The sequence below is a fragment of the Sesamum indicum genome, linkage group LG6 (assembly GCF_026168435.1).
Source record: "Sesamum indicum cultivar Baizhima isolate 11 linkage group LG6, ASM2616843v1, whole genome shotgun sequence".
NCBI classification, from domain to species: Eukaryota; Viridiplantae; Streptophyta; class Magnoliopsida; order Lamiales; family Pedaliaceae; genus Sesamum; species Sesamum indicum.
The window spans coordinates 4,709,351-4,733,933 of record NC_142662.1 but is presented as its reverse complement, the minus strand read 5'-3'; the positions used below and the strand labels follow the sequence as shown (position 1 = coordinate 4,733,933).

The window sequence follows — 24,583 nt, the reverse complement described above, 5'->3', positions numbered from 1 at the left end:
TCAAATTTTTATGCATAAAATTATGAAAAAAATCCTTATTTTGATCTAATAAATATTTATTATATACATATAATAACGACTAATACTTAACGAATGAACCAAATATAAGATTTTGTGGTGTAAATCACACATGTATGTTGTTTGTGACTATTTTCTAGTAAAAATTTCACAGGAAAATGATTTGAAATGGTAATTTGCAAAACTTATATAATTAGTATGGCATATTAAAATTACAAAAAAAAAAAAAAAAAAAACAACAACAACAACCATTATTCACAACACGAAATACTTTTTACCCTAATATTTGTGGGCCTTGAGATTAATATGTAGTTCATGCCGTGTGACCAACTACTAAATCAAGTACCCTTCTAAAACACTCAAAAATTTAACTGTCTACTTTCGAATGAAAATCTGATAATTCCTAATCTGGCACTTGTAATATACTGGAATTTATGAATATGTGATAGAATTAGTTTATCGTTACGAAACACTAACGATAATCCTTAGGTAAAAAAAAATTAAATTTTAATGTCCGTCATCATTAGCTGTCGATTTTTTAAGAATTAATGCGGGCTTGCTCAAAAAGTCGAGTTGATTTGCATCACGTGATCAAAGTGTAACCGATTTGGGGGGCATATTGGACAAGGGTGTATATGAATTGGGTATGGGAGAATATGAGACAAGCGTATCAGATCAATTGAGAAAAAAATTCTTTTTATACCTACTTATGTATTTGTTAGAATCATTAATTTTTTTAAAAGTTGTCGCGAATTGAAAAATCAAGAAATACAGTTGGATGATAATGGGGGAATGCAGGCAAATTATTTCTTTGATACTACTAGAAAAGCCTTTGAGTGTTTACTTTCCACCAATTTAGTATGTCAAATTTATCTCTAATGGGTTATTTTTGGTCATCTAACTTTGGCTATAGCAATTTTAGTCCTCTATATTTTAAAATAGTAGCAGTTTTGGTCCTTAAGCTCATTTAATGACCATTTTGGCCTTTTATGATAAAAGTTTAATAGTTTTATCATATGTTTTTAATTAGGTCCTAAAAGAATTGGTTCAACATGTTTCCGAACTAAAATTAAACCTTCATAAATTTCGTACCTTCATTTGACCGTCTTGCTGGTTCAAATCCATTGATTTTATAGATTTCTTCCAACCATACTACTGGAACAGATGATTTACAAGCACTCGACTCATTTAACAACAAATGTCTACAATACACCAAGATCTGGGTAAATATTAGTAAAGAGAGATTGATCATGTAAGTTTATGAAGCTCTACAGTCTTATATTATGATAAACGGAACTGATCGAATACCTCAAAATTCTCTTAAGATTTAAGAGAGATCCAAAAAATATTTCCAAACTACCGATATAAGTTAATCCATATACTTATGAAAATAAAACTCTTGTACCAAAACATGGACATGACCTCTACTTGCTTGTATTCCACCAAAATCTCAATGGATTGTAGACACCTCATTGCATTTGTTGTTGTTTGTTGCTAAAGGAGTCAAGTACCTGTGAACATATATTGTGGCAGTGTGTTTGGAATAATTTTGTAAAACTAAGGGCTTGGAATACTTGGTGGCTAGACAATCAATCAGAAGTATGAAGTATGTTGAGCCTTAATTTTATTTCGGAAGCATGTTGGGTCTGATTAAAAACATATAATACAACTATTGAACTTTTGTTATAAAAAGACAAAATGATCACTAATTAAGCTTAACAACCAAAATTGCTACTATTTTGTAAGATAGAGGACTAAAACTACTACATCCAAAGTTAAAGTACCAAAATTATCAACCCCTTAAAGATTCATGACTAAAATTGCAATTAAAAGTTACAACTTGAATTGCCACTCAACAAATTTACCGAAAGCCCCCAAATGTAAGTGTTGACATAGCTGATGAAGTGAAATTTTTCAGTTGAGGATTAAAATTACTGCAATTTTTAAAATTAAGGACTAATTGTGAATTTTAATTTGAATAGGACCAAAATTATTGCCCCTAATTTACCAAACTGAAAAGTATTTTTCCAAGTTTACATATATTATTCATTATTAAAATCAACAATTTTCCATCCAAACCCTAATAGAAAGGGTAAACGAACAATTTTCAGAAGGATGGAACCGTAGTTTTAAAAGTTTTTTGGGGGCAAAAAGTGTAATTTAAATTTTTAGAAAAAGTCTAAGTACAATTAATTGATAAATAGAAAACCCCCCTCATTTGCATGATGATCAATAGTTTTGATAGTTAAGTCAGTAGTGAGGTTGGAGAAAATATTAAGGGCGGCAAAAATATACATGCCAGCATTTATAGGTTTTATGAAGTTGCATGGTTCACCATATAAGCCATTAATCCAATTTTGGGTTGAGGAAATTAGGCATATCTCCAAAAATACATATCAGATTCTTTTAATAAATTAAACTTAGATATGTGTATGAATATTTGTAATTATTCAAAAGATTTATAGATGTTTTCAAATAAATTAGTTAACAATCTAATTTAAATTTACTTATTTTTATATTTAATAACTTGTTATAATATTAAATTTTAGGGTATTTACCAAATATTCATTTTGTATATAAAATTTGAATTATCCATTTTTTTTTGTTTATTATTTTTTATAAAAATACAATTTTTCTATGACTTTGACATGAGTTACAAACCCAATATAATATTGATTTCTAATATATTAGCTATTTTGACATGTCGTTCCTACTTGCATATAATAAGTAATATTTTATATTTTAAAATATATTATTAATAAGAATAAAATATATATATATTAATATACATAGATTATAAAACTAATTATTGGAAAACAGTCGTAACCGTTTTTGGTTCATCAACATCCACAAAACAAATAGTGTCCAAACAAATACAAAGATGCAAATTATTCCGAATTCCACATGCATCAAACACTTTTCATCAAGAATCATTTTAGGAGCATTTCTTTCACTAACGTTTCAAGATTCTGAAAAGATGAACCCTGAGGACTAGCAGTGGCCGCCGCAACCTGTTTCTTCCACTCCATTGCTCTCTTCTTCATCTCCCTCCCATTTTCTCCATCCAACAGCTCCTTCACAAGCATCCCCACTTCATCTTTCTTGAAATTCTTGCTAATTTCCAGGCCAATCCCCCACTCAATGCAAACAGACCTGCAGTTTGCAGGCTGATCTGTGGTCTGTGGCAAGCACAAAAATGGCACACCAGCAGTTATGCCTTCGATGATCGAGTTCCACCCGCAGTGTGTCAAGAATCCACCCACAGACGGGTGGTTCAGGACCTTCTCCTGTTGGCACCACCTCACGATCAGGCCTCTGTCCTTAGTTTCAGCACTGAAATCAGGCGGCAGGATGCCTGAATTTCCCTTGATCAAATCAGGCCTGAGTATCCACAAGAAGTTTTTCTTGCTCTCTGCCAGCCCGAGTGCCAGTTCTTGAATTTCACATGGTGTTAACACTTCAACGCTGCCGAAGTTCACGTAAATAACCGAGTTTTGCTCTTTGGAATTCAGCCACTCGAAGCATTCGTCCTCAGCTTTCCAGAGGCTGAAGTCCATAGATGATACAGCATTTTTCACTGAAATTTGATCGACAAGCGGTTGAAGAGGGCCGATCGTGTAGATTGGAGGTAAATTCGGCGACAGGATGTCCAAGAGACGGCGTTCTAAGGCGTCGAACGTGTGCAGAATGACAGCTGAAGCTTTTGAGATTGCCTCTATTTCTTCCTTAACATAGGCTAACAGGACGTTATTAGGATCCGTTGTCTGAATGAATGTCAGTATGTGCTTGTACCGGAAGTTTTCCAGGCCCGGCACCCAGTCCACCAGGGCTTCTAAACTTCCATCTGTCAGGTAACTGGAATCTAGAAAAAGACAATTTCAGGAGTTTGCAAGTATGTTAATAAGTGTCATAATCTGGAAAAAGAACCATAATCATGATCTTGACACCACCAATTAAAAATATATTTTGATACTACAGACAATTCTAAATCAATTAAAAATATATTTGATTTCACACTAATAATAATAAAAAAATAAAACTATCATTTTCATCAAATAAAAAAAATATATTCATTTGGCACTCTAACAAATAAAACGTAATCTCATAACATATTTTCTTTTCATAATAAAATATGTGCAAGATTGAAAACCGACATTTCCCACTTAAAATCGAAAATTGAAACTGAAAGCAACACGAAACAAAGCTGCAAGACAGCTTTGTGAAAAACGTATCAAACACAAGAACACGCAAATTTGACCTAGAAACCAACCCTTCCATCCACATTATACATATGACGACAATACCTTTGAAGGGAGTGATCCCCCTGTCGATTAAATCCGCACAGAGCTTGAAACTCAAGAACCCACAAGCTGCAAACGTCCAGAACAGCACACAACGCACATTCATCTCATGAGCAGCCTGGAGGGTGAAAGTCATCACCCCATCTGAAACAACACAAGTAACAGGAGGAACAACCCAACTATTATTGAGCTTCGCAAGAAGCTCTCGAAATGGGACCAAACTGTTTCTCCGCATGGAATCGCACAGAGCTGGAACGCTCTGCGTGGCGTCGGCGTCGGAAGGAGGCAACCCATCTGGGAAGGTTTCAAAGCAGAAATCAGGCAGATTTTCAAGAAAGGTGGAGCCTTTGGACTTGAGGAGGCGGTTGTGGTTGAACTCTGTGTTGACGAATGTTATGTGAAAGCCTCGGTGGTGGAGGAGTTTTGCTAGCTTGAGGAATGGGTTAAGGTGGCCTTGTGCTGGGAATGGGACTAAGACGGCGTGAGGTTTCTTGCAGGTGTCTGGTGCTGGCGCCATTGGTATGGAGGTCTGTGCCTCATTACTGGAGGATAGGTTGCCCATAAATAGGGAAACATATCTTGTATGGAAAAAAATCTTGCACGGTTGCTTAATCATACATAACCAAGAGATTGACACTCTTCTTGTATATAAATTACTTGATGGCTCAAGTATACTTGTGGTTAATTCATCCAAATTATCATCTCAGTTTGATCTAGGGCAAAAATTTCCAACTGAATTTTTTTATTGATTTTATTGGATTTATTTAATTTAATATATACGTTGATGTGTATAATTTTTTTTTTAAAATAAAATAATTCGTGCAGGTAGTTTTAGTCCAATTGTTTATTACTTATATATATTTTATTTAATCACTATAGTACAGACTATATTTATTTTGAACTAATTGTTTATTAGTTTATCAAAGTACATTAGGGATTAGTCATAAATCATTTATGAGGCTTTAATACAATAACGTATATATAGGCCTTAGGGAATCCTAAATCCCCCTATCCTTTTATTTTTATTTAAACTTTAATAATTATACAAAAAAAATTATATATATTAGACTTTATAATTATTTTAATTATCCTTTATGACTCTAAAATAGCAAACTCCAATATATAAATGTAAAAAGTATGAAGGACTTCAATTTATTAAACTGGATTAATAGCGTAAATAAATTAAGTTAAAAAAATAAAAAAAAATACAATTTATCCCACTGTAATATAAGAAATGAGCCAAATATTTTATATAAAAAAATAATAAATTATTTTTTGTGTTGTGTTTTGAAAAATAAAACAAGTTCAGTATGTGACGCCCCAAAAAAATTATAATATATAATTGTGGGATTAATTGATAATTTTTTTATAAAATTTAGTTAATTAGTAAATAAATTATGGGCCATAATCGGAATATAATAAAACTTGAACGGATTAAATTGAAGTTTGTTATAATATTTTGGGACAATTTATATTAATTAAAGAAAATTAGAAAGGACGTAATGGGTATTTTGAGAAAAGTTTAATTAAATATATAAAATAATAATATTATTATGTATATAATAATATAATATAATATATATATATATATATATATATATATATATAAAGTGAGGAGAGAGAGGGTTTGAAGTGAGGCGGTGGGGCTCTCCTTTTTACTCTTCATTTCATAACATACACACATATGCACATTAATACACACACTCATATGCACACAGCAACGCGCACACACATTTCGGAAAAACAGAGGTATGGATTTTGAACTTTAATTTTTATTAATTTATATAATTCTATTATTTAAGTACTCCATTTATTAAATGTTGATTATATTAAGCGATATACTATTTAATCGGAGTACTTTATGATTTTGATTATTTAAATTAGTGTCGTATTAAATATCTCATTTGATATAAAAATGATATAGTTGGGTAATTGAAATATTAGATTTGTGATATTTAATTATCGTTATAGCTAATTTATATAATTCCATCGGAATTGCTAACCAAATACGCAATTATATGTATTATTGTTTAATTAAAGAGTATAATAGCGAGAAATTGATAGAAAATTTATAGAAATATTCCGAGAATTATATTTAATAAATGGTATGCTAATAAAGAGGAAAAACGAAGATTTGTACTTCGATAGAAGTGGAATATTAAAGAATTATTGGAAATTGTACAAATAATATTTAATATTATATTTAAAAGAAATTACGATATTCTCGATATATTAATTGTATGTGGTATAACTCATTATAGGATACGGGGGTGAGGTGAAATGGCTGACAATTAGTGACAGAGTAGAAAGAAACGTTGTAAGGTCGAGGTAAGTAAATAATTAGTATTATCTATATATGTTCTTTTTATTTGTGGTATTACTATTATATGACTTTGTGGTTCATGCTGACATGGATTTATCTGAAAGTATATGAGTGCTAGATGATTTGATTTGATTGACGATAGTATGTACGTGGAATGCGAAGACACGGTGAAATATCATGTTTGTTGTATGTTGTGTTGTGGGTGTCTGCAGATGAGAATTTGATGATATATTGTTTTACGTTACTAGTTGCTTACAAGAATGGTGATATGTGGAAATGAGGGAGTGGTGGAAATTGAATATAATTGTGGCGTGAATACCCCTTGACGTGTTGAAAAGAGCTTTGATGCGATATGAAAAAAAAGATGTGATGTGAAAAGAGCTATGATGCGAAATAAAAGAGCTATGATGCGAATTGAAAGAGCTATGATGCGAAATGAGATTGATGAGCCGGCTGTCAAGGGGATTCACTTAAATTTATATAACGGTGAGATTGAGTTGGTGGGAAAAACACAATATCACCTTCTGGTAAGCAAACTAGGGAAAAATGGAGTTTGGTTGGTTGTCTTATTATGAGATAGTCATGTGGTGTAATAAAGTTGATTATGTTGGAATTAAATTGATTGTATTTCATTCGTGTTGCTTCTTTATCTTGTTTGGGCTATGGTTGACATGCAAATATAGATAGGACTGGTTATTTGCTTACTGAGTGGCAGGCTCATTCCCCTGCTGACATTTTCTTTCAGGAATAGACTTTGAGGTGTCTGACTGTTGAAGAATAGGTCCACGCGCTATACCCAGGCAGGTCGGGCCAGTATGCAGTTTTCTCCTCTTTGTCAGTTAGAGTACAAACCACATTTTGTTTGTACAGAGAGAATATAAGCGTACGGATTACTTGTGACGAATCACCTTGTGGTGTGTGATATGTATATATATAATGTTGTGGGTTGATAATACCTATTATGATGTTGGGGTTACGTATACACATGGATTAAATTATTATGTACATTTATATATATAAACACAGGGATTACAATAAGTATGACGTTTAGGGTAGGTATAGCCCTTGTAGCAAAAGGGGTGCTACACAGTATAACATGTAAATTACGTGTTTTAATGGATAAAAGAGATTGAAGCATTTCTCACTTCTCTTCTCAAATTCTTACATGTAAGTTAATATTGTAATGATTTTTATTAGATATTGATACTCGACAATAATGATTATAATCGATTTATTTTAATTAATAACAATTCATTTATCTTATTTAAAATAATAATAAAAAGTAGAACTCGTAAATATTTAACTATCTTACATAATTGTTTGATTACCTATATTCGGAGAAAAATAGCAAAAAGAAAAATTAATACTGACCAGATTATAGATGAATTGTATATGAATAAATATCGCTTACAACTTCAATAAATTATTCGTAATTACAAAATTTAATTCCTTATAATTTAAAGAATTTATTTATTAAATACGTCCATTATTATCTTTATATATTTATTAATTAAATCAAAATTAATTAAATTTTAAAAATAAAAATATTATTTCAAGAATATTTTAATAATTTATGGCTCCCTCCAACTTTTGCTACTGAAATCATTCCTATGAACCTTTCATAGTAAGAACTTTTTTTTTTTTTTTTATCTTTTAAAATATATTGATGTTTTCAAATCAATCGATATAGTATTATAATATTCAACACGTAATGCATTAATATTTTTAATTCAATCAAATACATAAAATAAAGAGAAAAACAACATACTAATATATAATTTCCATTCAGACAATTCACTACTATTAAAATTTAATTAAATATTTATATTTATAAAACTCGAACTCACTACGTCTTAGTTGCGTAAGTTATAACAACCTTTGGGAAGTATATTATGACATTGATAAATGCCCATGATGAGAGGGTAGTGAACAGTGATGTACCAACCTAGGAGCGCCTAGAAGGTCGAGAATATATATATATATATATACTTTTTTTAAGTAATACGTAGATTTAATTGTTACATTAATATAATTAGCTGCAAAAAGTTAGCTGCAAGTACAACAATTAACGGCAAAAAAATTTAGTTCAGTTGACGAAGCAGAGGGCCCGTAATTTTAAGATTATGATTTTGAATTCTACCAATATATACGATATTATTCTAATTTAATAATAGTTGTTGCTTAAATATAATTATCTGATATTAATGATTAATATATAATTAATATTATAATTTTCTGTTGTTGTTATATATAAATATATAATATTGATGATTGTAATTGATCTATTCAAAAGATAATACTTCATCCTTTTCATTTAAATAAAAAGTATAATAATTAATTAGTGGAGTTCATTCTGATACATGAAGTCCAGACTCCAGAACATGCAAGTAGATGATTTATTTTTTGTTGTTGTTTTTCTTTTAATAATAAAAATGTAAACATAAATGTTAATGGGCCCTAAGATTAATATATAGTTTATGCCTGTGGCAACAATTAATCAAGTACACCACTAAAAAAGCTGAGGGCTACGAGACGGCGACCATCGCTCTACAAAAGTCTAAAAGGAAAAACTACAGCTCAAAGCAGCAATGCAACGAGCTCATTTCCCAGCCCTCTTGGTTTAACTAAGAAAGCACCTGAGGGCATAGATACTGGGTAGAACGTCCTGCACAAACTACTTCCTATGGGTTTAGGATAGGTTTGGTCCGTGCGCCGGCTAATTTAACTATATTTGGAGGGGTGTAAAATGCAATACACGTATATATCAAGGATACGTATATTCACAATTTTATGCTGATTTTTGTACGTATTTTAGAATAATAAAATAAATAATACACGTACGTATAATATAGTGTTTACTACTCATCCCGTATTTTACTAACTACATGTAAGAAACTGCTTATAATTTTTTTACTTAATTTAAACGATTCAAAAGCTAAATGATAGACACTCTTTCAACTTATTTTCACCAATAAGCTTATAAACATTTATTTTAAACCCTTGAAAACACCGATTTACGCTCAAATAAGAAGTTAAAATTGTTATAAAAAAGAACAATTCAATACTAATATATCCGAACACACTCCCCTTGCATGGCGAGCCTTTCTTTTTATAAATCGGACCTCTTGTTCGGCTTTGGTCTGATATCGTATTAAACGATCATCTCATTTAAAAATTTAAATTATTAGAGAAGAAAATTATTTAATATTAATATCTTAACAAATTAAATTATTTCTAACTTGGTACTAACTAGTAGTAATAACATCGAATTTATAAACATGTGATAGAGTTAGGTTATTAATTTTTTTAATTAAAGTATGTAGAAATTTATAAGTAGGGTATGGGTGAGATGATTTAGGTTCCCAAAATCCCAGCTGTGTGTAGTTGAGAGGTAGGGTTGTATTAAATTAATTATATGAAGGTCATCATGTTTATCAATTTTAAATTAATTAAAAATGGATAATGTTTGTAAAAAAATAAAAAGTTGATTAAAGTCAAATTAGATAGTATTTGAGAAAAAAATTACTTTTAAGACAAACTTAATTGGTTAAAGACCATTTTTGCCTCCATTTGCTAACTTTTTAATTATATTTGCATTTATTGGTTGTCGATAATAATTATTTTTAATAAAAAATAATAAATTTTATTTTGATTAGTACATTTCATATTTAATTTTCTAAAATATAATAGAAAAAGTGAATGTTTAATTTAGTGCATGATGCTTCCACTTAGGAATATAATTATTGGCACGCAGTAATAAACTTGCATGAATGCTAAAAAATATCATTTTATTAATTAATAATAGCTATTTAATTTATATTTTTTTAATGATGAGGAATAATATAATTAGATATTATAGCAAATAAAATATAGAAATTATAAAATATTTAATATGTGAAAGTTGTGTGTGTGTGTGTGTGTGAGAGAGAGAGAGAGAGAGGAGAGCGTGTGTGTAGAGATATTTTTGTAATATATTAATTTTATATAATTTATAAGATCTTATAAAAAAAATTAAAAAAGTTAACTTTTCTTAAAAAACTTATAAGATACGAAACGTTTTATTTTGAGATCTTTAAAAATTAGGTAAACACTTTATAAGCTCTTATAAGATGTTTTTAGGAGCTTAAAAGTTTAGTCTTCTTCAAAAGTAATTATTAAATAAAAGGTACACAACACAAGAGAATAAATTTGCACTTAAAATGCAAGTTTGAGCAACTCAATCACAGTGCGGAACCAACACTCAATTTGTGACAACACTGAAAGAAAACCTCTACTGGATAGAAATGTGAATATCATGAAATGATAGGATTAGGAGGAGAGATGGGCTCTCCTCTTGCTGCGTACTGATGAATCAAGTGTTGTGAGCATCGCCACTCGCCACACCATGCGTTCCCGTTTGGGAATTTGACAATGAAACTAGCTACTTCTTGACTTTTATGAAAATCCAACCTCACCCAACCGCCCAAGATTTGATCTTGTCACATGTCCATACATATCCATGAGTAGTCTGAAGAGGTGATTAGAGAGGCACTTGACTCCATCTCTAACACTTTGTCCCAATTCGAGGTCTTGGTGGACAAATCTTCTTTTCATGATATCGACATTGAGTTTGCACTTCTGAATCGTCATCTTATCACCAACGATGCTCATCGAGGATATCACAATTCAAGTTCGTCGATGCCTCTTTTCATGAAATACGTGCTAGGCCATCATGCGAGTAGCCTCCAAGATTCTCACAGTCATTCACACATCTCCTTTCACATGTGTTACAATAAGAACTTTCTTCCCAAGTGATGTGTTTGCCCATCATGCAAGCATCATTCAAGATTTTCACATCCATTCACATCTCTGTTTTCACGTGCAACCACAACAAGGCCAGTCTTCAGACTTTCCTAGAGCCATGATGAACTTCCAAGTTGCATGCCATTGTCAGAGGATTATGCCTAGAAAAGTGTTTTTACTGATTTAAGTGTCAAAGGATAGTGGGAACCATCCCAACGTGGTTCCGACAGTTATATGTTTTGCAAGCCATATATTGGAGATTAAAGGCAAACTCTTTGCTGTTGAAGTAGCAATCATCCCAAACACTTACTAAAATATGCCCTGTTCTATTTTTTGGAACAACTTATTATACAACCATTTATTGGAAAACAGTCCTAACGGTTTTTGGTACATCAACATCCACAATAGAAATAGAGTGTCCAAACAAATACAACATGCAAATTAACTAAATTCCACATTAATCAACACTTTTCATCAAGATTCATTTTAGGAGCACTTCTTTGACTAATCTCTCGAGATTCTGAAAACATGAACCATAAGGACAAGCAGTGGCTGTAGCAGCCTGTTCCTTCCAGTCCATTGCTCTCTTCTTCATCTTCCTGCCCTTTTCTCGTCCCAACAGCTCCTTCACAAGCATCCCTACTTCATCTTTCTTGAAATTTTTGCTAATTTCCAGGCCAATCCCCCACTCACTGCAAATAGACTTGCAGTTTGCAGGCTGATCTGTGGACCATGGCAAGCACAAAAATGGCACCCCGGCAGTTATGCCTTCTATGATCGAGTTCCACCCGCAGTGTGTCAAGAATCCACCCACAGATGGGTGGCTCAGGACCTTCTCCTGTTGGCACCAGCTCACGATCAGGCCCCTGTCTTTAGTTTCAGCAGTGAAACCAGGAGGCAGAATGCCTGAATTTCCCTTGACCAAATCAGGCCTGAGTATCCACAAGAAGTTATTCTTGCTCTCTGCCAGCCCCAGTGCCAGTTCTTGAATTTCACTTGGTGTATACACTTCAAAGCTACCGAAGTTCACATAAATAACCGAGTTTTGCTATTTGGAATTTAGCCACTCGAAGCATTCATCCTCAGCTTTCCACAGGCTAAAGTCCATGGATGATACCATAGTTTTAGTTGAAATTTGATCAACAAGCGGTTGAAGAGGGCCGATCGTGTAGATTGGAGGTAACATCAGCGACAGGACGTCCAAGAGACGGCATTCTAAGGCGTCGAACGTGTGCAGAATGACAGCTGAAGCTTTTGAGATTGCCTCTATTTCTTCCTTAACATAGGATAACACGACGTTATTTGGATCCGTCGTTTGAATGAAGGTCAATATGTGCTTGAATAGAAAGTTTTCCAGGCCGGGCACCCACTCCACCGGCCCTTCTAAACTTCCATCTGTTAGGAAACTGGAATCTGAAAAAAGACCCAATTTCAATAGTTTGCAAATGTGCAACACATAACTACACACATTCCTGTGTTCGTCAAAATTATATTTTTAATCCCATAGAATATAAAGCAATACTTTTAGTCCGATAAAAAATGTAATTATGTCGCATGAATTATAATCGACCTATATTTTTTGGTATTTTTAATTTATTTGTTAATATTGTATGTATAAATTGTATACCTATATATATATGCATGTATATTATATATTTATTTATTATATAAATTTATTTGGCTTAATTGTATTTACTACAATTTTTTTCTTTTTCAATTGTAGGACTCCTAAATTTTTTTTTTTTTCAATTGTAGGACTCCGAAATTAAGTTTTTTTTTTAATTGTAGGACTCCAAAATTATTTTTTTTTTTCAATTGTACGAGTCAGGCCACTAATTTTTTAAAAGTGGTTGCTTACGTGACAAAAAATAAGCTTTTTCTGGGGGGGCCTTTGCTGGTTGAGCATTTCCCGAGTTAGATTTCCCGATACAAAAGTTGTAAGCCTATCCGGAAACAGCAAGACAGCTTTGTGAAAAACGTAACCAAACCCAAGAACACGCAGATTTCACCCGGTAACCAAACCCTTCTATCCACAGTCTACACATGAAAACAATACCTTTGAAGGGAGTGATCCCCCTGTCGATTAAATCCGCACAGAGCTTGAAACTCAAGAACCCACAAGCTGCAAACGTCCAGAACAGCACACAACGCACATTCATCTCATGAGCAGCCTGGAGGGTGAAACTCATCACCCCATCTGAAACAACACAAGTAACAGGAGGAACAACCCAACTATTATTGAGCTTCGCAAGAAGCTCTCGAAATGGGACCAAACTGTTTCTCCGCATGGACTCACACAGAGCTGGAACGCTCTGCGTGGCGTCTTCGTCGGAAGGGGGCAGCCCATCTGGGAAGGTTTGAAAGCCGAAACCAGGCAGATTTTCCAGAAAGGTGGAGCCTTTGGACTTGAGGAGGCGGTTGTGGTTGAACTCTGTGTTGACGAATGTTATGTGGAAGCCTCGGTGGTGGAGGAGTTTTGCTAGCTGAGGGATGCGTTTATGTGGCTTTGTGCTGGGAATGGGACTACGACGGCGTGAGGTTTCTGGTGCTGGAGCCATTGGAATGGAAGTCTGTGTCTGATTAGTAGAGAAGGCTTGAGAAGATCAAGGAGTGTTGTTTTGTTCAAGAGATGCACTTTGTTTGAAACCATGGCAACAACAATCGTGGATGACTTATGATTTGAATGTTTTAGTGGAGAGGCGGAGCGAGAGTAATGCTGGCACGTTGGAATCTGCTGAGTTTGTCTATGTCACCCTCTCTACTTGTGTTTTAATGTGCATGTAAATTTTCTAAGATGCATTGCCGGTTTTTCTTGTTGGTTATCGTATACTTTTGCCAACAGAACTTTGCAAAGAATGGAATATGGTAATGACCATATAAATCCATAGCCCTGTGTTTGGGTGGTCCTAATAAGGACTTGATGGATAACCCTGACTTTGTTCAAGAAGATAGCTTCATAGCTCAGTTGTTGAGTGGTCTATAAGACTTGATGAAGCTATCTAGATGAGTGTGGAGGTAGGCCGCCTTCTATGAAAGAAAAAATGAAAGTTCTTTCTAGAGCACTCATCAGAATCCAAGGTACAAGCGCACGGCCTTTAATAGCACTTGGAACTTTATCGCGGAACAACGAACATTAAGGAATTCATACGTGATTGTGGGGGTCTGAATTTGAGCTATCGAAAGTTCAAGAGTTATATCACTCTCGTTAGCCAAATTGATTGCCTCACTTCACTATGCATTAATTCAATCGAAAGATATTAATGCTTAAGTATATCTATTCCTTCACTCAGAAATCATATTCTTCTTCTATATTAGTCATTTGTGGGGGATTGTTAGGAATGACTAATAAGAAGACCAAGTCCCTTGCCCTATTTTTAGCTATTAACCAACAAATCCTCTTTTGTTCTATTATATCCGTTGGATTAAGGATTGGATAAGTCCAATTGATCTTATCTACTTAGTCAATTAAAAATTGGATAAGTCCAATTGATTTTATCTACTTAGTCATGGCTCTATAAATAGGCCTTGAGTTCATTTCATTTAGAAAAAAAAACAATCGAGAGCCTTTTCTCTTCTAACTCTTTCCTCTTCTTTCACTTCTGAGTGTTAATTTTGTTCGTTGTTTCAAGCTTTCTTCCACGAGTGCGCGTGTAAGAAAGTAATAGCTGTGTTAACCTTGGGGAGCGATCGGTTTATACTATCTGCACCACGGTAGTACCGAAATTTCGCTTTCAAGGCAGTGGTTTTTCCACGGCACAGCTTCTATTTTCCAACAAAGGGGTTGCCTATAAATAGGGAAAGAGATTGATCTGTCGGTGCACGTACGTTACTAATAATTTGCAGCACACTGTGTGTGTAATTTAATATTATTTTTAAATAAAGTATATATATATATATTGTCCCAAAAATAATATAGAATACTGTAATTTTTTGAGTGATTCTTGGGGTGATTGTTAATATTAAGTTTATAAGAAATGGTGATAAAAAAAATAATAATGGCATAATATTAAAAAAATACAAATAAAAAATAACCATCAAAGGAAAATAAAAATTTTAAATTAAATATTACAAAAATACAAAATGATAGATAAAAAAGATAAGACATGAAAATTTGCTGTGGGTCATACAAAAGCAAGAGATCGGACACTCTTCTTGGGGGAGATTGAATTTGTTTTAGGCTCGTAAACTTTTTGTCCCATAAAAATAAATAAAAAAGTATTCCATAATGAGAGGGACTTTGACTGAAAAAAGTTAGTTAAAAGTTTAATTAATACAATTATTGTACCCTAAGAGGAAAATATAGTTTATCTTTATTGCAGCTGAAATTTGACTATTTAAGGGATGATTTCCATAGCGTTTACTTTTGTTACGAAAATAAATTATACAGAAAATTGTGAGTCAGCTAATGGTGGAAGTTAGTAGTACTTGAAAACCAAAAAATTAAAAGTTAAGAAAGTTCAAATTTGAGTGTTCTTTTTTAAAAAAATAATTTAATAATTATAATTTTACTAATAAATTGTAAAACAAAATTGCTTATAACTCTTGTACACCTCATCTTATTTTAGATAATTTTTAACTCTACAAAAATAAATCATAGAATTTATAAAAAGTTATCTTAATTTTTTAAAAAAATTATATATGTATATAATGTGCCACACATCTACTAAAATATATTAAGAGTAGAAGGTAGGTGGGTGAGTTGGTTGAGGTTCCCAAAATCCCGACTGGCTGAGGATTGGAAGCTCAAGTACTTGAGAGGATTTATTGAGTTATTTATTTTAATATTATATATATATATATAAGGCAACTATACCCCCAAATTGGGGTATAGTTGTAATTTTTTTATAATAATTATTAAAATAAATAATTCGGGATTTATTGTACTAAATTATTTATACCATTTATTAAATTAGTATTTGTAATAACTTATATTTCTGGGGTGGAAATAAGTTATAGATGAATTTATAAATTAAGAAATAATACAAATTAAAATATTTGAAAATAAATATTAACTGTTTGAAAAAGAATATATTAATACTTGTAATTTTGTAAATAAACTATATAAGTTAGTGAGAAGTTACTTATAATTTTAATTTAAATCAATTTGAAAAAATTAAAAAAAATTCACAATATTTTTAAAAATAAATTGATAAGCGCTTAAAATAAGTATTTGTAAACACAGTTAAAGTAATCATATCTACTTGATACAAAGGTCTATTGACCCAACTATCCTCAAGCATATCTATTTTTAAATAAAATGACCATCTCTTCAGATATTTCTACGGTTCTACCAATAATATTTTGGTCGTGTACATTCAAAATTAACAAAAGCTATTTAAGAAAATATTAATTATATTAATTATTATTTTATTTTTCTCCTCTTTCATGAACTTCATAAGAAAAATAAATAGTGTGCTATAACAATTAATTATATTATAAATGTTATTATGTTTATTATGTAATTGATATCTCTTGTCAATCTGCTCATAAAATTATACAACAAAGATAATAATGTTAATGGGTAATGAGTTTTAATTTAAGTGAACTCAATTGGAATTAAACTTTTGATGTTATCCCGTTGACATTCTTGAAACGTATTTGATGGTTTTTGGTAATGAACTTTTATTTTTGTGTAAAAATAAAAATGCAATAAAGTTTCTAAAAATGCAAGAAGCTATTGTTAGATTTTTAGATCAACTTAAATGAAGATGTTTGAAATCCAATTTAATTCCATGTACATCCTTTTGAGTTTGTAAATAATGAAATTATTTTTTCTAGCATCTTTTAAAAATCACATATGGTGATTCTTCATTACGAAATGTGGTAAATCTGTCAGAAATTCTTCATGTAGAAAATACTAAGAAAATATTTGTTCATCCGTATGAAAAAAAATCCATTTTATGATTTTACAAATTTAAGGGACTAAAATGAGAAAGAAAACAAAACTCAAATTGCCCATTAGCCCTCAAAAAGTCAAATTCAGCAACGAAAAATGGTAAGATGGACCAACTTGAAACAAAAATTATAATTTAAAGGTGCGAAAGTCAAAAAATAAAATTGAAGAGTTAAAGTGATTTTAAATGCAAACTTAAGGTACCAACTATACTATTTCCCTTTAATTCAATCTCAGAAGTGTATTACCAAAGAACTCAGTTATACAAGAGGTTGATTTCGCACTTGAAAGAAAGCTCGACCAACTTAATTGCAGGGCCAAAGGAACACTTAATTAGTAACAAACACTAAAAGAAAACCTCCACCGGATAGACGTGAATATCATGAAATGATTCGATTAAGAGGATACGTAGGGCTCCCCTCAGTTCCATTAGCACTTGTAGAAAGTAGAAAGCTAAACTATGCAAATATATCAAGAACAGACGATTTCTAGATTGGGAGTGAATTTGGTTGAACTCATATCATAAATTCAAAAAAATCAAAATAAGAACAAAATTTTCACCTTCCTTTCTATCCTTAGTGGCGTTCGACCTTCGTGCTCCCGATAGCCTTGACTGGTGCTGAAAAGTGCAAGCGTCATCAACGAATAACTAGGTAGAAACTTACAGGAGCCATTTTCACAAGGTTAAACAAGACAGATTATATGGTCACAGTAGATTTTCCATGACTAAATCTAAGAATCATGGAGAAACGCAAATGAGGTATCAGCCCTCTTCACAATTAGCTTCAGCAGCAATTGGCTTTCATTACCACGCCTCAGAATGAGGGCATAATTTTAAACAAGGTACTATTGGATAGAATTACAAGACTTCTTGAGTTGACAAAATTTCACGTGTACTGATAAATACTACAACAAACTTGAGCATGTACAGCCGACAAGGTGAGCCAGGGTTAAAAAAACCTACCTGGAAAAATGGATGGGGAAGATAGAGAGCATTAGCACCAGAATGTTGTAATTAAACTTGAGGGCACTCATTGATACCCCAAAAAGCAGGCCATCAGAAAGTCCTGTTCTCATGATATGCTATCTCCTAAAAATGTAAAAATTCTGTTTTTGAAGACCCGAGCCAAGTCCAAAATTTCAGATTCCCTAATTTGCTTCGTGGTGTTATTGTCCTGCCACAATAACTTGCTTTTCTGGGCCAATCTGGTAGCAATATCCACAGCCATGCTCGCCATGTGTCTTGTGTTTGTTAAGGCTTGCAAAACAGGGTTGGAGTATTGAGGATGGGACACAAGTCTATTCAAAAGGATTAGTGCCTCCCGAACGAGCAAGCATCTGCAAATGAAACAGAAGTAGTAACAAGAATTGCAAGAAGAAAATGGAAGTATTTCTTACAGAAATCAAGAATCATTAGCAACTGGCCAAGTTAATATAGTTAACTCCCACTTAAAACTTTCTAATCATTTCTTGGAGTAGACTTCTTGGGCTGGACTCATTTATTAGAAAGGAACTTCAAACTACCAGATCCTGTTGCTGCTAGCATAGAACACTATGTTCTTATTGCTATTTGTCTACAAAAAGATTGAGTTATCTGACCTGTAAATATGCATAAGCTGCAGAATACCAGCAGACCACACAGAGATACCATGAAAAAATGAATTCGTAAAGGACTTCTTTTGCAGACCCTCTACAGTTAAAATAAACAAATACTGCTGTACTTGGTCATAGACAGAAACTTACTGTTCTCTGGCAATGACTGATGGCTGAGCAGGCTTTAGTGTCTGAAGGTCCAAATCTGATTTTAAAGATTGCAATATGATAGCAAGGAAATTGGCACCCTTAGGAAGACTATAATTTATCAAAATTTCCAAGCCGGGTTTTCCCGACGATCCTAAGAATGCTAGGAAAACAATAGCATTTCTTCGAAGCTTCATCTCCTGAAAGTTTAGCAAATGTCAAGGTCAAATGAGATTCAAGTAGAGAATACGACTAGAGTAGGCAAAACACGTGACTGGATAATGCTATTTTGCTGAATCTAACCAGCATGCAGCAAGATGAAAGATCACCCAATTCATCAGATCAACTAGACAAGAAACATTAATCAATTGGGTGGGATATAGATCCCCATGTGACCAAATCAAATGTTCAAATCTTGCAGGCACCACCGCAAATGCCTGAAAAGTCAAGCTTACCTCTGCACTAGCAGTTCCATAGCAAGCTACACAATCTGCCAAGCCGATTAAGATCTCATTTAACACTTGGAAAGTTGAAATACTTTTGTCATTAATATCCTTGGAGTCTCCATCCTCTTCTGAACCAGAACAAAGTCTAGCTATGACTTCTGGACCTTTACAGAATACAGTGAGATAAACGATTACACCAGTAAAATATTGAATCTCCATCTTAAGTATCTAATATGAGGAATGAATACTTAAACTAGATTACAAAAGGAGACCTTCAGGTTTCCCAAGTGACTACAGCACAGGCTGCATGAATAAGTAATTTGCATAACTTAGTACATGATTTTGTTTAAAGTAGTTGCAATAAATTCAAGGGAGTCTCCTCCACAGATATAAAAACTGCAAGATGATCAAACAAGATTAAGAGAGAAATACGAGACTTGGACAATCACAGGTAGATTTGATCACAGTTTGCTTTCTAGTCCAAAAACATAGACATACTCACAATTGCATAGCAGATAAAGTGTATGAACAGCTTGGTCTTGCACAGAAAATCCAGCTTCCCTCCTCAATAATCGCGATAAACATTGAAATACTGGTTCCCCAGCAAACCTGACCAAAGATGCATGCTTAGAGTAGTAAATGGGCAAAATGGCCATAGCAAACAGAAATTACTTACTTGACTCTCTCCACATAGGCTTTGTGTCTCATAAGAACCAAATTCATGACTGAAAGTGCTTCATGCCGGATTTCTTCTTCATTGTATTTTATGGCAATTTGGCACATATGTTCAAAAACAGAAACCCAATAGACAACAGAAATAGATGCGCTAAATCTATTACCAAGGAACCTGCTATGATCAGGGGTTTTATCATAACACAATCTCGTACCATGCCGAATTGGGCCCTGCTTTAACATCTCTGCTATATTTGCAAAACTTATGCTTTCTTTTTGCAAAATTCCATATCCATTTGTATCAGATTTGCTGTTTTCAGGGAATTCCTCAATCGTAACATTTTCCCTGGTAAAGTAGAGTGGATGATAAAATCAAAGTACATAAGGAGATAAATATCCAAACCATAAATGATTTTCTCTTCTTCTTTTGCGAGGAAGTGAAAAAGAAAACCATACAATAAAGCATATACAAGAAACAGAAAGAGTGGAACCGCTTTCAACAGGTAGCTCAGAGCTCTTATCCTTACACTGGAATATCGACAAGAAGAAATTTTCCTAAAGGTAATTTTTAACTGCATCACATGTATTAATGTTTTCAAGTCATGGTTTTCAACTGTCACATCATAAAGAGTTCTAATTTAAACTGTCAAGCACCAGCTCTGGTTGACGAGTTAATGAGCACCCCAAATTTTGCTGATTATAAGGTTTTTATTTGGCTTTTTATATTCTACAATACGAAATTAAACATTTTAGATCTAAATTCTTCAATGCAAACATGTAACAACCCTTTTCTATCCCTATCCAAATTTGAGAATTACTAAACCAAAAAAATTGTTTATGTTCCTGATAATGAGAAGAGAAATAGGAAGCAAATTAAATAGATCTTGGCTTGATCATGACGAAACATGTTTACCAACTCCAGCAACGACAATAAGAAAAATCACATGAGCTACTTCATCGCACCTTTTACCAAATTCCTTTTCCATGCTGGTGGAATTGATCAAAATCATGTGTAGAACACGAAGAGACCTATGAACAATAACTACCTGCATCAGTGATGGATTCTGTGCTCAGTCAAATGGAGTTTAGTGGAAATAATGAAATTGACTCCATTGATGACTTCAATGAATCAAAGCTAAGAGCAATAATTATGATAATTAACAGTAAATCTATACACATTTGTTTGTATGTTAAGGACTTGATTAATTTTAATGAATGCATCAATTGTAACTAATTCTATTTTTTTTTTTTATTGAATACAACATACATAAACTAAAGGCACTAATCACTTGAACAAGTATATCAATAACATAATGTACTTGTCTAAACATAAACATCAAATTTGTATCGCAAATTTATAAATGATTGTTTTTAAACAACAATCAGGTCATTATTAGCAAAATATGAATAATTAGTTGTTATGTGCTTTGAAAATGGGATTTTGTTTCCTAGATTTCTAGACGCAAGACACTCAGTTTCAACGAAACAGTGTCCTTCCTCAGAAGTAGGAATCACACCAAACACAAGAATTTCGTGTCTGGCTGGCATCCATTATTTCCAAATAGATATCATTCCCCCAAACAAACCAGGTGCAAAAGAAATATCTTAGAAGCAATTAGAAGAAAACTAGAGAAGATAGCTCTCACTTGTTAGTAACTAAACAAACATGAAGAAAGATTACTTTCAAGTCTATAGCTCAGACCGTAATGTTAGCATATACTATCTTTTGACCAATTTGTTCAGGCAACCACCATAATTAATGCAATTGCTAGATTGTGCAAAACAAAACGTATATCAAACAAGTTTTAAGTTATAAATGAAGATACAATCACCAACACGTGGATTACTTGTGCTACAAACTCACATTTTTTAGACTGCAAAGATCAAGCAAAGCTTCCAACAAATCCTTCAATACTGAGGTAGCATTACTGATCTGCAACAGTAATAGCAAATCTTTACATATACTGAACAAGCTCTTGGAAGGAATCCAGATATATCAACAATGGTAACATACATAGCAAAAGAAGGATATTAAACAACCTTCAGAAGCAAAGGCGAAATTGGACAGACTCATCACTTGCATGATAAAAAATGATACAACAACTGTCGTTGAAACATTTTCACAAATTGAATTGTCATTTTCCAGATTAGTTAATGGTTCTGATCAAGTGTCATCGAAGTTGATTGCCTCTTTCTTAAAGTTAAGTATATGTAGATACAACAATTAAACAGAAAAGGTATAACAACAGTTGAGAATCACAGCACAACTCATATTTTGAAGTCTTCTTCGTCCAAAAATATGAAATCATGTAAATAGCAGGACTCAAAAGTATTTACCTCGGTCAACACAGTGAATAGACTTGATACTTTTGTTGTTTCTATGGACTGAGGACACAGATGATCTGACAAAGCCATGCCAGAGTCATCTTGACAGTTCAGGTATCCAAACAGCACATGAAAATCCTCTTTGCAAGTCATAAAAAGCTTTGCAACAAGAACTCTTCCCAGTTCTTGGTTATCCGAGTTCCAAACACCAAACAATTTCTCTGAGCCGCATACGTCAGTAGTTTTATCTGTCTGTACCCCTACTGTTTTACAAGCTGACATGCCAATTTCAACAAAAGCAAAGAGATAAGATAACATGGGAAGAAACAAAAGAAGAGAATGCTTCATCTTTTTTACCTTCGAACATATGCTCACCTACATTTTGTCCAGGACCCAGGCTGCTGATCTGATAAATTTGCATTTGGACGCACTGCGGATGTCCCAGGATCTTTGGGACTAGAAACAAGGAAATGACAGTCACCAAGAAAACTTCAGTTCAAGCACATTCTCAAGCCCAATGCCTTATTACAGAAATTACGTAACAGAAGTTACGGAGACTACTGAAGAAAACAGGACAGATCATTAGCATTCCCCAAAGCAATATCAAACATGATTGATTATGGATGTCCCGTGCAACTTTTACTATCACCCAGTGCCATATGATGTGTAACTCCCCTCCTTTGAGATTCATCAGTCTTTATTTCTTCACAGGGCTGAATTTGCATGAAATATTTTTTCGAGATTAGAACTGCTTATCCTACCTATAGAAAGATAGTCATCAGGATTTCATGTCGGCTTACAATTATTACAGCTCCTTTAAAACCAGGATATTTTATTTAGATGAGACAAGAATGCTCAAGGAGCATACTGATGACATAACAGCTGGTCTGAAAGATGATAAATCCTTCAACATACTAGAAATCTTAATTAGCAGGACATCGAAGCCCTAAACCTAGAAAGGTCACTATTTTGTACGCACAAAAACAAGAGTTGAAGTCACTTACATCTCTGCACTCCTTGGGAGATGAAACTCGGCATCCTTAACCTCAATCCTTGAATGTATAACTTTCAGCTGCTCCTCCTTTTTGTCCCTTTCCTTTCTAAGCTCCCAGCATTCCCGCTCCTGCACTCAAAAGCTCTTAACATCGATCAGAATAAAAAGTTCATACTCAGATAAAGGAGCGTGTGTTAATCATTTTTGAGTTAACGCAGCATTAGAATCAAACCACAGAAGATGGGTTGCTCTGTTTCACCAGATACTGTACTATGTGGAACTTTTAACAAACTCTGACTTAACAATAGATACCTTATTTAGAATCCGTTTCCGATAGTAAGGCAGCACACTTAATATTTTCAAGTGGAAATAATTTTCCGCAATCAAAAATAGAAGAGATAAATAAGAAAAGGGTAACGTGATCAAAACATCTCGCCATCATTTACCAGATGATTTAACTGCTTCGAGACGCGGTTTAGCTCTTTCTGCAATGACAGCAAACAACATAAGAACAGTCAGAACGTTACGTTTTTTTTGCATAAAGCTCCAATCCGTAGACGGAGAAAACTAAAGGCATCATCATCCTAACGAATATCAGCTTATTTGAGCGTAATCTCAACCTTTAGTCTATCAAGTTCTTGCTCCTTTGCAAATTGGGGCTCGCGAGGGGCAAACGAATCAAACGTATCCGGAATGCCGCTCGTGTAGGAGGTTTCACGGATTCGCTGGGACAGTTCGCGAGGAGGGGAATAGCTAACGACACACGACGGCGGCGCCCGCGGCGGTTGTTGCGGCTGATGAGAAATTTGGGTAGACAAGGCCAGCTCCTCAGCTTGTACTAGCTCGTCTAGGAAGTCGGCGTCCCATTCTTCCGCGTCGAAACCCTCACTCGCCATTGCCGTACTACTGCCGCTCAAAACGGCTCCATCCGCCAATCTCTCAAGCACTTAAACCCATACTAAGATGAAAAATTTCCCAATTGCCACAAGTGTTTCCATTAATTACATATATCACCACCCATTTCAATTATTATTACGCTTCCCCTCGCAAGGTTTGCAAAATCTCAATTCAGGCCCAGAGGGATGGAAG

The 24,583-nt window shown here is 33.5% G+C and overlaps 2 protein-coding genes, 1 long non-coding RNA gene and 1 pseudogene across 7 annotated transcripts; 1 reads left to right on the top strand and 3 right to left on the bottom strand.

Annotated features, from left to right (window-relative positions):
- Positions 1-2,803: 2,803 nt before the first annotated feature.
- On the bottom strand, positions 2,804-5,003 carry LOC105165140 (7-deoxyloganetin glucosyltransferase-like). Its single transcript, XM_020694232.2, has 2 exons — positions 4,323-5,003; positions 2,804-3,880 (listed from the first exon to the last, which is right to left on the bottom strand). Exons 1-2 carry the CDS (start codon positions 4,933-4,935, stop codon positions 2,949-2,951), a joined length of 1,545 nt encoding a protein of 514 aa, XP_020549891.2. The 5' UTR covers positions 4,936-5,003; the 3' UTR covers positions 2,804-2,948.
- A 927-nt stretch (positions 5,004-5,930) lies between these two features.
- Positions 5,931-7,680, top strand: LOC148787650 (uncharacterized). Its single transcript, XR_016066240.1, has 3 exons — positions 5,931-6,068; positions 6,581-6,647; positions 7,388-7,680. It is a non-coding gene; the product is annotated as an uncharacterized LOC148787650 (long non-coding RNA).
- A 4,201-nt stretch (positions 7,681-11,881) lies between these two features.
- Positions 11,882-14,074, bottom strand: LOC105165139 (7-deoxyloganetin glucosyltransferase pseudogene; annotated as a pseudogene). Its single transcript, XR_016065700.1, has 2 exons — positions 13,481-14,074; positions 11,882-12,837 (listed from the first exon to the last, which is right to left on the bottom strand). The product of XR_016065700.1 is annotated as a 7-deoxyloganetin glucosyltransferase pseudogene (transcript).
- Positions 14,075-17,664: 3,590 nt separating this feature from the next.
- SUV2 (protein dimerization) lies at positions 17,665-24,495 on the bottom strand. 4 transcript variants are annotated; one of them, XR_848070.3, is made up of 13 exons: positions 24,115-24,495; positions 23,941-23,979; positions 23,505-23,623; positions 22,880-22,956; positions 22,513-22,775; positions 22,040-22,108; positions 21,139-21,221; positions 20,180-20,521; positions 20,006-20,112; positions 19,513-19,667; positions 19,061-19,257; positions 18,282-18,655; positions 17,665-17,936 (listed from the first exon to the last, which is right to left on the bottom strand). XR_848070.3 is itself a non-coding variant. In XM_011084021.3 (12 exons), the coding sequence occupies exons 1-12, from the start codon at positions 24,388-24,390 to the stop codon at positions 18,391-18,393; spliced, it is 1,992 nt and encodes a 663-aa protein (XP_011082323.1). In that variant the 5' UTR covers positions 24,391-24,495; the 3' UTR covers positions 18,102-18,390. The 4 variants fall into 4 exon arrangements, 3 of the variants coding, with proteins under 3 accessions (XP_011082323.1, XP_020550809.1, XP_011082324.1); XM_011084021.3 differs by lacking the exon at positions 17,665-17,936 and having other exon boundaries at positions 18,102-18,655; XM_020695150.2 differs by lacking the exon at positions 17,665-17,936 and having other exon boundaries at positions 18,102-18,655; positions 22,858-22,956; positions 24,115-24,216.
- Between the last annotated feature and the right edge of the window lie 88 nt (positions 24,496-24,583).